The sequence below is a fragment of the Emys orbicularis genome, chromosome 11 (assembly GCF_028017835.1).
Source record: "Emys orbicularis isolate rEmyOrb1 chromosome 11, rEmyOrb1.hap1, whole genome shotgun sequence".
Taxonomy (NCBI): domain Eukaryota; kingdom Metazoa; phylum Chordata; order Testudines; family Emydidae; genus Emys; species Emys orbicularis.
In genome coordinates, this window is record NC_088693.1 from 59,854,750 (window position 1) to 59,869,126 (window position 14,377).

The window sequence follows — 14,377 nt, forward strand, 5'->3', positions numbered from 1 at the left end:
GAGTTATACATGTCCTCTACAAGACCCTTGACCAGGGAAAGGTTTGAGCCTGAAAGCCAGAGGGCAAAAGAAGGCTGAGGGCTAGGGAGAGCAGACTCAGGGGAGAAGAGAACCCCGAGGACTAAGATTTTGTGTTTTATGCCATTAAATTAGACCTTGGGAGAAGGGGTGGTATTGTACAAAAAAAGCCTGTGTGGTATTTATTTCAGGAACCTATAGATTCAGAAGGGTAAAAAGGAGGAAGGGCTCCTGCAGACCCATGCTGGTCACTGGAGGCGCTACAGGGCGGAGGTTAAATTCCTTCCTGACATTACTTCATTGACTTCAGTGGAGTTACACCAGAAGTGAATTTGGATCACTTTTCTTTTTTACTCTTAGTGTAGTTTCCTTAGCTCTGATTAATTGACACCTAATTATAAAATGTCTTTTCATTAGGTACTTTCCTGTAATTTACAAATGTCTTAGGTCTCAGAAGGAAATGTGCAGAGAGACTGTGCAGCTGCTATTTTTTATTTTCACTGAGAGTTTTAGGAATTGTTTAGATATCAACCCTCGAGTGCTAGCAGTCATAATGTATCTTCCTGTCCTATTGCAAGCCATGGAATGCATGCTGGGAAATTCATATTCTTCAAGTAGATGCAGCTGTGTATTTCACATAAGTATGTGGGTGTGCCCAGCAGTCTGGAGCTGGAGAAATTTGCCTAGCAGTACCCATAGAGGGGCAGGGCTCATGCCTTGTGGTCATGGCCCCTCTCCTGGCTACATGAGGTGATGCTGCCCCAACCCTCCCTTGGTTCCTTCTTACCACCCACGGCTAGAGTCGGAGCTCTGTGTGGTCTCAATCTAACAACCTTTCAACTAATTTAGTTTTTTCTCTTGTTATATATACTTAGTGTTAGTTATAGTAGTTTGTTTCCCTTGGTGATGTCCTCACTGGGTTTTAAACATTTGTCATTTGTGTGGGGGAGCGATCCCCTCACATAGTGCTTGCTCTATCTCAGCAAGGCCCACATCAAAGAGTGTTGCTGTTGCATGATTTGCAAGTAATTTAAGAAACGGACTCAAGTGGCTCAGGACTTTGGCCTGAAGCAGCACCTGCTAGAACAGGCCATGTGGCCTGCTTCAGTATCCAGGCCCTCCTTGGGCCGGAGATCACCCTCGGGCTCCGAGAGTGCGGCTGCTTCACATTCCGGAGCAGGGACCTCCGATGAGGGAGAGGTCGGTACCAACTGTTTCCACATCAGTGGCATACCAGGCAGCTACAGGCCTCCTCTGCCTTTTGGTCCCGACCTCTCCTTTGGTGCAGGACTTTGCCAGGGCTGCATGAACTATAGCCCCATCAATCGAATGAGCCACTGAACCTTTGGGTCTGTCGTCCTGGAGTGGTACGGGGGGCCTAGATACTGATAACCTCCTCTGCACCACTGCAGCTGGTGCACCGCAAATGCTTCCATGGCAGCTTTCACCACCCTCCATGTCAGTACCCTCAGATGCTCCGGTACTGCTTTTCAATTCAGGACTGACACTGCTTCCGACACCGGCATGATCAGCACCACATCCATCAGCAGCACCGCTTCCTGCCTCATTCTGGGCGATGCACGAGGTCAGACTGACTGCTTGCTCCCTCTGGTCTTGCTCTGCCCTTATCACTGGGATCCTGAGGCTCCTCTGCATCTGAATCAAGATAGTCATCCTCCTGCTCTCCACCACCTGACCAGCATCAGGGGGCTTTGCTGGACCATTACAGGTACCAGGATTGGCGCACGTCTCATGGTTGGGACGGAGGTGCCTGGCCTGGGTGCCTACTGGTCAGCAATGCCTTATCCATGTCTGTGGCCTCCGTGGAATCCATGGGATGCTCCTCGGTCGTGGAGGTCCCACTTTTCATCTCCTGGAGGGTGAGATCACTGCCCAGGTCTGCAATGGAGACTATCAAACCACTGCAGGCACAAGCACCAGTAGTCCTCCTCCCTGCAGAGCCTCCAGAATTGTCCCATCTGGGCCCGTCAGCCCTGGAATAGGATCCGGCTTTGCCTCAGTGAAGGGCCTTGTCTTCCTCTCCGGACGATGCTGTGCTGCCTGACTCATCCTTCCCTTCAGTACCGGAGGATTTTAAGGCATACCAAGACCTGTTGCAGCATGTACCTGCTTCCCTCAGTATCCAGGTGGAGTTCTTGCAAGAGAAGACTCACAAATTGGTGGACATCCTACAGCTGTCTGCCCTGAGAGTCTCCCTCCCTATCAGTGATGGGCTGCTTGAACCAGCTACGGCTCTCTGGTGCACATCGCCTGTGACTAAGTGCATGGAAAAGCACTATTTCATTCCTGTGCAGGGATTTGAGGGATTTTGCTCCAATCTGGCACCAAATTCTTTAGTTGTAACTGCAGTGAACGACAGAGCTCGGCAGGGAAGGTTTAAGTCCACCCCCAAGGATAGGGTTTCTAAATGATTGGACCTCATGGCAGGGCCGGCTCCAGGCACCAGACGAGAAAGCACGTGCCTGGGGCGGCACATTGTAAGGGGCGGCATTCCGGCCAATCTTGGGGCGGCCAGCCCAGCCCTGCAGGAGCATGGACCCTGACCCTGGGGGGCAGGAACTAGTGATCCCCGCTGCTCATCGTGCCGCCGGGCTCCGCAGGACGCGCCACTCCCTGCAGCCTGCACCGGCCTCCGCCTCCCGCGCCGCTCTGAGCCCGGCCCGGCCGAGCCGCCTTTAAAGGAGTGGCTGAGCCAGCACCTCCTGCAGACCCCGGGCACTGGAAGGAGGGGAGCGGAGGCAGGGAGGGAGAGTTCTGTGGCGGCCCGGCGGGCAGCGGAGGCAGGGAGGGAGGGTTCTGCGGCGGCCCGGCGGGCAGCGGAGGGGCGGACCCCACTGATCCCGGCACCGTTTGCACTGTGTCGAGCCCCGCTGCAATGCCGGCCTCACACGGAGGTCGCAGACCCCAGTCAGCGCTGCCTGTGTCGGCCCCGTTGGAGCCTGCCCGGCCGGGAGAGGCACCCCAAAGCCGGAGGGGGGAGCCCCTCTCGCCCGGCTGCAAGCGGGCTGCAGCGCCTGGCTGCCCACGGATGGAGGGAGCGGGCGGGTGCCACCCTTCACCCCCCTGCAAGCCACCTTGACTGCCCTCCACACGCTCCCTGCGGCTGCTGGGGTGTTTTTGTTGTTGTTGGTTTTTTTTTGCCTGGGGCGGCAAAAAAGCTAGAGCCGGCCCTGCCTCATAGGTAGTAAGATTTACACCACCTCTTTCTTACAGATGCAAATGTTTCTAACCAGCAAGCCTTGCTGTCCAAGCACAATTTTGTTAACTGGACAGCTATGTCAAAGTTTGCAGACCAGCTTCCCAAGGCCTCATGAGAAGAATTTGGGTTTTTTTCACTGAGGGCTGCATGGTGGCTAAGACATCCTTTGCAGTCTGCGCTAGACATCACGGATACCTTGGCCAGGGTAATGTCCTCTGTGGTCACCGTGAGGAGGTATTCCTGGCTGCAGAATTCAGATATTACCCCAATGTCCAGCAAGCCATTGAGGATTTTCCCTTTGACCAAACGCTGTTCTCGGACAAAACTGACGAAACGCCACACTCCTTCAAGGACTCCAGGGCTACCCTGTGGTCCTTGGTGTACATGCCGGCAGTGCAGAGGCACCACTACCACATTCAGCAGCAGTAGTATTGTCCGCTGTGCATGTTTGGACAGCCTTTCCATCTTCCAAGGTAACAGGACTACCCCAGAAATAGGGACAGATTCCAAAGGAGAAAGTGGGCTGCGGGTTTGGTCAATCCATACGCCCTCCCACTGCACTCTCCAAGCACCAATTTTGACTCCTTGGTCCGAAGCATTGTTCCAGTGGTTGCTTCCCCCCTTCTCCCCAGTTTCGGGACAGGCTGGCCCGCTTTCACAATCCTTGGGAGCTCGGCATCAACAAATGTATCAGGTGCATGAGGTTCCAAATGATCACTCTATCGACTATCCTCCTTGCATTGTCTCAGAACGACTGGTTTGCTGCTCTGGACCTTCAGGATGCCTACTTTCATGTGGCGATTTTGCCAAGCCACAGAAAGTTCCTTTGGTTTGTTGCAGTGGAACACCCCTTTCAGTACACAGTGCTTCCATTCAGCCTCACTTCCCTGGGTTTTTACCAGATGCATGGTCATTGTTATGGTGTATCTCAGCAAGAAGAGAATTCACATCTTCCCATATCTGGATGACTGGTTACTGAGGGCAGATCCGGAGAGGAAGTTCTTGCTCATGTCAACACTACACTGTGCTTGCTTGACCATCTGAAACTCACCATATGCAGTAGAAAGTCAGCCTTGGCTCCCATTCAAAAAATCAAGTTCATTGATGCCCTGTTAGATTCCACGACATTAAGAGCATTTCTGCTGATCGACCATTTTCAGACAAGTCCTCCGTTCAAGCCCCTGGCATCTTGTCCCTTTCCACTCTTGTGCCAAAAAACGGCTTTCCTGGTAGCGATAACATCCACAAGGAGTGCATGAGAGTTGCAGGCTCTGATGGCAGAGCCTCCTTATACACAATTCTCCAAACACAAAGTGACTTCATGACCAGACCCCAAACTTTTGTCTAAAGTGGTCTCTCAGTTACATTTGAACCAGGCAGGATATTTACATGTGTTTTTTTTCCTAAGTCACATTCATCTCCGGAGAAGCAGCGTCTCCATACCTTAGATGTCAGGTGATGCCTAGCCTTTTATCTGGACAGGCCTTAAAGCATTTCATGCTTTGCTTCATTTATTCGTGTCATATGCAACATAAAAGATCAAGTGGTCTCTTCGCAGACGATCTCCAAATGGAAACATCCTGCTTCAAAACGGCATATGAGATAGCTTTGGCTATGCCCCTTCAGCTGGTGTGAGCTCATTCTACGAATGCACAAGCAATGTCTGTAGCGTTCCTCAGGGATATTTCCATATTGGACATTTCCAGGGCTGCTCTGTGGTCATCAATACGTACATTCACAAACCATTACACTATAACTACATCTTCCAGGGTGGATGCAAACTTTGGTAGGGCAGTCCTGCAGTCCTTGTCTACCTAAACACCGAGCCCTGTCTCCTGGGGATGGGAGGTAATGCTTGTCAGTCACCTAAGTGGAATAAATGTCTGCATCTGTTCGAAAAAGAACCACCGGTTACACATCTGCGTCACATTTCAAAGAACCACAGTCGTATTTCATAACGTACCATCTGCATCAGAATCTTGTTTCTGGGCCTTCAGTGCAAAGGAACTGCGGGAGGGTCGTGGTGGGGCGCCACCTCGTAGCCAGAGCAGGAGCTGCGGCCACGAGGTGTGAGCACCGCCCCTCTACGGATACTACTAGATGAATTTCTGAGGTGTCTGTGGGCTCAGCAGACCGGAGCCAAAGTGGAATACACATCTTCATCTCAAAGAAGCATGGTTATAGTATGCAGGGGTCTCAAAAGAATATAAAGGAGTTGTGGGAGGGAGGAGGTTGAGAGTTGTGATATATGAAGGAGTCCATCTACAGGTGGAGGAGAAAAATGTTATTCTGTTCAGAAGACATTGTGGGTTTCCATGTGCCCTGGAGCCCTCCCCCCAGTGTCTACCATCGATCAGCTGTTTTGTCTGGAGGCGCTGGGGGGGGGGAGGAGTGAGGGCGCAGCACACGAGGGGGAGGGGGTGGAACTGGACAGGGAAGAGGTGGAGCAGGGGTGGGAAGAGGTGGGTTGTGGCCTTGGGGGAAGGGGTGGAGCGGGGGTGGGGCCTGGGCGGAGCAGCAGAGGAGCATCCCCCGGCAGATAGAAACTCGACACCTATTGCTGGGGCCCTGCAGCCTCCTAGCGATCCCTGGCTCTCCTTCTCTTGCTTGTTTAGGTAGCCTCAGATTGGGTATTTTTAAAAGACGTCTCAAATATGTCTGTCTCTTTTTCTGTACTACTTGTATTGTTTTAGGTAGGTGTGTCCATTTTAGGGTCTCTTCATTACTTATTTTACCAGTTTATTTTACTTTGGTTATTCTGTGCAGACACCTACAGTAACTCCTCACTTAAAGTCATCCCAGTTAACATTGTTACGTTGCTGATCAATTAGGGAACATGCTCATTTAGAGTTGCGCAATGATCCCTTATAACCTAGTTTGGCAGCTGCCTCCTTTGTTCACTGCTTGCAGGATTCTCTGGAAGAGCAGCCCCTCCTTGTGGGGATTAGAACCAGGGTGGGGCAGCAGCTCCCCTAAATTCCCTGTAAGGTATGTGGCTTGGCAGCTGCCCAGCCAGCAGTTCAGCTGTCCCTCCCCCCCACTGCCATGCTGCTCCTGCCCTGCCCTGCCCTCTGCCTTGGAGCTGCTCCCCGGAGCTTCCTGCTTGCTGGGGGAGGGGGAGAGAGGGGTGCTGATATCAGGATGTCCCCCTGATCCTACCACCCGACCCCCACTCTGTACTCCCTCTCCACAAAGTGGAGGAGGGTATAGGGCTCAGTGACAGAAAGGAGGGAGCTTGCTGGAAGCTGTTGCTTCCTGTCTGATCTGCTTAAAAGGGCAACGTCCTTGAAGTGGGGTCAGTGTACTTAAAGGGGCAATGCACGTCTCGCGCTCTCTCGCTCTCTCTCACTCATGCACGCACCCCCCAGCACTTTGGAAAGTCAGCACCTGTGCAGCCATGCATGTGCTGTCAGGAGGAGGGAGGGGTGCGCTCCAGCTGGATAGCGTGGGCTCATCATAGTGTTCAGTTTTTGCAGGGAAGTGTTTGCAGCGACTGCCCTGCATCTATTGTGTTTCCTCCCTCCTGCCTCAGTCCATGCTGCCTTGTAGAGTGTGAGGCTACATTAACAACAGCGTATTAACCCTTGAGGGCTCAGCCAAGTGCTAGTCCATCATTTAGCAGCAAGGGAAATATTCCATCCTCTTACTCCAGGACCCCCCCCCCCCCCCATTTACATTAATTCTTATGGGGAAATTGGATTTGTTTAACATCGTTTCGCATAAAGTCGCATTTTTCAGTTGTAGTTACATTAAGTGAGGAGTTACTGTATATTGCAAGCTGTTCAAATTGCAGTGGACGGACTTAATATTTTTCCAGGATTCTGCTCCATGTAGGAGGACACTTAATATATATTGTATAAAGTATATTGTAGTGCAGTGTAGGCTGCATATGGTCTCCAAATTATATAGAGTTATACAGAAAGGAGGATTTAAAGCTTTAAACACTCCTGATTCTGAAATGGTATGCTGTTGAAGCTCTGACATGACACTACATGCAGAAATCATCAATCCAGAATCCACCTTTCAAATTATGACCTTTACCCTTTTTAAGATGACCTGCAAATAAATTTAGTTATATAATGAATATCTTGAATAGCAAGAGTAAGAGGTGTATTCTGCACATAATATAGGACCATATTGTACCCTCCTGCAGTCAAACCCATAGAAGGATGACTGCGGGGTCCAGAAAACTTCAAAATTCACCTTAATTTCCTTCTAGCACTACCCTCAGTTGCAGAAGGAGGAGAGTTTAGACGAGGCAGAGGGTTTGAATTCCCAAACCCAGAGTCCAGGGGAATTCTGCTATCAGCTTTGCGCATCATGGAGCTCCTCTGAGGAAGGCTGGCCCCCTGTGGTATTATCTTCCACCAACAACATTTGCACCCAACAGCATGGCTCCCTCAGGGACTTTACTCCCATTGGCCATCTTCCTTTATGGGTGTGTACTAGAAACCATGGAGAAGCTGTCCTATAAGAAAAATATATCATAATGTGTGTATTTAACAATACCATGATTTTGTAAAATCTAAATTGGACTTAGTTTGCATCATATGCATAGGCACAACCTGACAGGGATAAAAGGGACATAGTTCCCCTCCACCTGCACACACACATTTTCCTTCCTCTTAGTGCTTTTCTGTGCACGTGCATACACAGCGCTGCTGATACATTGTCGGGGGAAACAAAAATGAAAATTCTTTTCCCCTTCATGCTATAGACCTCTCCCAGCTGCTGCTTTTCTCCTTTCACCACAACCATGCCACATCCTTTGCCAGCCAAGTCCTGGTGAACACAAGTGTTGACAAATGAGGCATCAGGTAAAACTGCAGTGTTTGGTCTTTTCTCCCTGCTGGTGATGCTGTTATGCAGCTACCACCTCCATCTCGTCACTTCCCTCCCTTCCTCCTCACTGTATCCACATTGGAATAAAGAAATAGTATTCTGGAAGGGAAACAAGGATGAGAATTGGGGAAACATCAGGAAGGGTAGTAGTGGGAGTGGAAATGGATATGTTTATAGTAAAAGAGGCTATTCCTCTGCATACTCTTCAACAAGCTCCCAAATGGTTTTGTTTGTTTATTTATTTATTTATTTATTTATTTATTTCAGTTATACCTTGGTTCCTTGTATCGGTTACAAACTTTTGTTCCAAATGTGGTTTTGCTTTGGAAAGGCATCATGTAAAATGGGCACTTTCTTACTCAGTACCACTTCTCTGTGTATGTCAGAGTCCTATCCGCTAACTTTAGCGTAAAAAATATAAGCTTTGACTACTTTTTACTCCTACTTTACACCAACACAGCCTAAGGAGGAGTAAATTGCGCTCTGTTTTGGTTTCCTACATCAGCAAGAATTAACTAGTTTGGGGGCTGTATTTTACTTTCCATTACAAATGTGTAACATCTGCAGATGACCTGGGTTTGCAGAGGCTCAGTTGGGTTGAATTGAGCTGACTTTTTTTGGTAGAATCTATAGTAACAGTGATGCAAAAATCAGAACGCAGTTTGATTTTCATTTCAGTACCTAGGGCTGGCAGTTAGAAAAAAAAATCTCTCTCTAAATAAGGCAGAGTCTGAGAAACAACACATGGAAACCCACAATGTCTTCTGAACAGAATTACTTTTCAGAGTAGAACCACACTTAAAAAGCCTGATGTAGTCTAGAGCAGACTTCCATAGTTATACCATAGTGCACCTTGGGAAGCAGGAGACAGTAGGTCTGCAAGGTGGGACGTAAGTGTTTGATCTTCAGTTCTTCTCCAAGTCACAAATGCTGTCAGTTATGTGATGAATGCTCTTACTCTTGCTGTATGGGCATGCTGCAAATTATTCTAAATATGTTGATTTTTTTGACACAGTATGTACAGGTCACTTTTTAAAGATAGTCTATGCTTTTCTGCCAGAGAGTGAATCTGATTTTTCTGTGTTGAATTTAAATCATTTTGTTTTGTGTTTTATTTGCAGGCCAAAGCCATTGCATGAAATTCCAGCCTTCTACTGTCCTGACAAGAACAAAGTGAATTTCATTCCTAAAAGTGGCTCTGCTTTCTGCCTTGTCAGTATTCTCAAACCACTTCTTCCCACACCGGATCTTACGCTCAAAGGCACTACTCATAGCCTGACTGTCTCCTCTGGCATGACATCTAATTTGCTACAGCCCATTGCCATGGCCTCTCTGTCTGCAAACACTGAGCAAGACCGGATCTCTCGTGGAACAAGTACAGTAATACCACAGACCTCTATACTCCAGCAATCAGGACATATCGAAGAAGCTGAGTGATGAGTTTCCATTGTGCAGGCATTGTTCTGGAGAGACTGCTAGGAAGACCTTGTTTAAACTAGTTGTGACTGGTCACACCTGTTTGTTCATTTTAACAGCTCATGACATTGTCATAGTCATATTCTCCTGATCTCCATGACTATATTGGTAGCATGCTGAGAAATCTAGGAGGAAGCAGCAGAAGAAGCAGTGCTATACTCTACTTGTGAAGACTCGCGTTCAATTTCTCGCCTGCCTTTTTTTTTTTTTTTTTTTTTCCCCAAGCTCTGATAAGACAAAGACTGTTACTAATTCTTTGCCATTGGAAGGATCAGTTATTGTGATGCTTTGTGTCCTTTAGACTTTTTCAACAACAACAAACATTTTGAGAGACAGCTGATGCCAGCAACCACTGTAACTTGCAGAGGGAGGGATAACCATATGGCACTGCAAGACCCATCTTTTGTATGAAAATGAATATTTTATAACAAGTTTGCATTTTCTGATACAGAGCAGGATGTTCAAAAGACACTTTCATAGCCACTGTTTTCCCTTCTTTGGGTAGTACGTTTTTCTCAGCTGTTTTCCAGCTGCTGGGACCAAAGGATTGTTGAAATACTTTAGCAGTCTCCGTCATGTGACCTTGTTCAACAGTCCCTACCCCCAACAAAAGCAAATAAATTAATGCATACAAAATGTAAAACAAAAGGAAAGAAAAAACAATATTAGTATGTTATGTGCATTTGGTTTTGATATCAGAGGTTTGTGCTTTGGTAAACCACATTGTTCTTGAACTGCTACTCCCTAGATAGAATTCCTGTGTACATTTAATTACATGGGCAGAAAATAGCATTTTAGAGCACTTGTGCCAGTAGCGTAATCACTTTTCCCTAGAACTTTTGTTTGGGTTAAAAAATGTCTCTTCCCTGCCTCCACCCAAACAAACAAACAAAAACAAAACCTACAAAAACAAAACCTGCCACTTGGCTCTTGAGAGATCTCTTGGTTACTTGTGTAATTCGGTCTGAATCATGCATCAGTTTTTGGCACAAAATTCACTCTGTTGTGGCTGATCACTGTACTATAGACTCTAGCCACATGATACTGAAATGGCTATGCATGATTCCTCATCCTTGTCATAATGCTGTTTTGTGGGTGTGTTGAGGGTAGTAGTTTGTTAGGCATGGTATTTGTTACACAGCAGTCAACAGCAACAGATATGTTCTCCCTTTTTGACTAGCAACATTGTCAAGTGTGTCAGAGAGAGGATATGTTGATGCCTGGTTCTGGTTTGCAGCTGTTACCAGTTTCCTTTATGCCTCTGTGGTTCTTTGACAGTTGAAATAAAAAATGAAAATGGGGAGGGATGTTCAAAGAGAGCTTGTTCAGGGACTGCAGTGAAGTTTCTCCCAGAGTACTGAAATGCACTTCTTGTCTTTAGATAAATATCACAGTCCAAACATCTGCAACTGCTTTAATACCAAAATATCTTCAGGTTACAAAAATCAGTGGACAGAATCCCTGTTTTGGGGAGGTGGCTTCAGTCATTTCAAAGTAGGTGTTTCAATGTATAGTCTCTGGGTCTGAATAGTCACCCACTGCATATGTGCAGCTCTCATTGACTTACATACAAACAACTCCCATGGATCAGCTGCATAATCACACACCTGTTTGTAATTGCATCTTTTTAAGAACCATATCGCAAATGTAACGTTTTGTTCTTTGTGTAACACACTGAGAATTTGGTTGCAGACACCTGAGCCAGGAAAAATACTTGTGTGTCTTAGCAGCCAATAGTTTCTATGTACTTATGATGCACATTGGGTAGTTCCTATAAATCCCACCTAACATATAGCAATAAATCTACTAAAAGAATAACTGTAAAATGCACCAGCCTACATAAGTGCTGCATTTATGGTCTAATGAGCACCCTTTTTAAAGTTACCTAATAACCAAATTTCAACACTTAGTCCATTGTGGTTATTTATAGGGTTATTAGATCTGTTAAATTAATTAACAAATTGAGGACCAAATCCTGCTCACTTTACTCATTCCCATTGAAATCAGTGGGATTACTCATGTGAGTAAGAGGACTTGGTCATGAATGAACATATTTGGTCCACACCAATAAAGTTGGGGGAGGGGAGCGTTTGATAAGATAGTAGTGCTTAGTACATCAAAGCTACATTATAAAAGATGACCATTTTAGGAATAATGGGACATTACTAGTAAATTCTATGGACACCTAAGAGAGGTCTCCTTTCTAAAACATGTAAAAATCATGGTAGCTTGTTTAGACCGTGTTAGGGTTTGGACAAAATCTGATATTTTTGGCTTTGTGGAAGATGGAAATACTTAGGCAAGGGGACTTTTTGTATGGCATCCAAACTAATTTCTACTTCTTTCATAGTAACAGGTAAAGTGCTTCTGCCATTAATGCCAAACAGCATGGTGCTTATCAGGAGATCTTAACTGGATAGTTAAGTACCAAAGGGCTAAAGTCAGCATATAATAAAACTTTTAGTCTTGGGGTTATTAACCGTCCTCCGTCCAAATGCATTCTAATGTCTTTGTTCAACATAATGAATATTTTAAAATAGGAAATGGGATCTCCTATCTTAGATTTTTCTGTAGTACCCATCATTGTAATAGTTGAACATTACCCCCTCATTTAGTTAGCTCACATAGAAGTGCATTAGGAGACAATGTACTATATAAAATAGTGGGCTACGCCACTAGGAACCAAATGTAAATTCTAGTTTTTTATAAAAGTTGAAAAACCCCAAAACTGAATTAGACGTTTTTTAACGTTAAATTTTTTTGAACATGCCACAGCAATGACTCATATTAAGGTGGTAAGATGGCTTCTATTTGAAGATCAACTTCTGCAAAAAAATTCTTTAGCCTTAAATTTTTCATGCTCTTTCTTGTTCCAGAACAGAGGTATTTGGTAAAGTTTTATAGGTCTTTTTAAAGACAAGGATCTTAGAATAGTGTATGGGTTTTTAACTTCTTGAAAATGGGGGGTGTTGGTGTTCCATACATCTCTCAAATATGGTCTGACATAAAGACTTCAAATTAGTTGTGACATACCTATCCCCAGTGAAAACTAGTGCACAAGGCTAGCTACCTTTTTGAATTCTCTAATTCTTAATTATTTAGTCAAAAATTGTCCAGTGACCATTTACATGGGTTCACAACTTGATGCACCTAGGACTTGTTTTTCTGAGGTGTTGAGTAGTCCCAACTACAGTTCAAAGCAGTGAGTGGTTCAGTGCTTACCATCACTGAAAATCAGGCCCTTAGTATCCTAAACTGGACATCCCAAATGTGAGGCATCCAAAGTTAGTGAATACTTGTTGGCCTTATTTTCTACCAACATTAAAAACAGTCCAATGTCTGTGGAGTTCATAAGCTCTGTAGAGTATAAAAGGCCTGTGCCATTGTAGTAGTAGTAATACAGCTCTAGGTTGGCAGTTGCAACTATTAAAATATTTTTCTTCCTTCTTTACTCAAGACACAGGATAATAGGATCTTATTAAACTTTCATTTGCTTCTGCTGCTTATTCCTCACCTGATGCCATAATCCCATGTGTGACATCACAGTTTAATGGGCTATAGAGAAAAAAGAATGACATGCCAGGAGTATTAACTTTTAAGAAAAATCCTGTTTTCATCCATGTGACCCCAGTAAAGAAGAAAGGATGGAAAATACAGAAAATATTGAAGCAAAACTTGCTAACTTTTTAAGATTTCCATAAAGCCACCAGGTTTCAAAGTGGTAGCCGTGTTAGTCTGTATCAGCAAAAACAACAAGGAGTACTTGTGGCACCTTAGAGACTAACAAATTTATTTGTGCATAACTTTCGTGGGCTCAAACCCACTTCATCAGATGCATGGAGTGAAAAATACAGTTGGAAGATATCTATAACAGTACATGAAAAAATGTACTTTTCGTGTACTGTTATAGATATCTTCCGACTGTATTTTCTACTCCATGCATCTGATGAAGTGGGTTTTAGCCCACAAAAGCGCATGCCCAAATACATTTGTTACTCTCTAAGGTGCCACAAGTACTCCTTGTTGTTTTTGATAAAGCCAACAGCAGTTCTTCAAGGATATTTACTCTTGAGGCTACTCTTTTAGTTTACTTTCAATTCTGGTTTACTGATCTCAAAACATTGAAATTATTGGAGAGTACTGTAGAAGTTGATCCTATTGGGGAAAATAGGAGCCTGTATCGATAGGCACTTACATATCCCTCATCCTTGTAGTATCTGGGGAAGTTAAAATATTATGAACATTATGCACCTGTTAGCAAACACATGAAAAAACCTAGTCCTGGTGAATTTTAGGCCTACGGCAAGGATAGCATTTCTCAGTGCTTATGCACCAATTTACCACTTTTAATTCCTATACCCAATGGGTTAAAGTTACCAAGAAAGCTTTTCAAGCAAGGAGTTATGAGAAATTAAAAAATAAATAAATTTTGGTAATGAGGGGGGAAATTAACAACTAGGGACATCCATTAGCCTTTCCCCAATCTCAGGACTTATTTAGCTTTGCTATTGGTGTCATTGGTGGCAAATAAATGGTAATGCAAAAGTCCCTTACAAGAGTACCTTTTTTTTTTTTTTCCTTCACCACCATCTCTGAAATAATGTGGTGTGACTTCCACACATCAGTTCACTGCCAGTGGTATCAAAAAGGTTTTAACCCTTTCTGATTTATTTTCTCTCTTGCTGAAGACCGGTCATCTTTTCCACAAAAACTTTAGGGGGGAAAAATCTGATCTGGTAAACTGCATGGAAATAAAATGTGTAATGTGTAGTTGCAAAGACCAATAATATTTGGATACCCACAGGTATTTTGATCCACCTC

The 14,377-nt window shown here is 45.1% G+C and overlaps 1 protein-coding gene across 1 annotated transcript in view; it reads left to right on the top strand.

The window, feature by feature from the left end:
* Positions 1–12,029, top strand: part of FAM117B (family with sequence similarity 117 member B) — a 78,240-nt gene extending 66,211 nt beyond the window's left edge. Inside the window, exon 8 of the mRNA XM_065412913.1 lies at positions 9,202–12,029. Coding sequence (XP_065268985.1) covers positions 9,202–9,517 — 316 coding nt within the window. The 3' untranslated portion in view covers positions 9,518–12,029. The remainder of the gene's footprint in view (positions 1–9,201) is intronic.
* Positions 12,030–14,377: the final 2,348 nt, after the last annotated feature.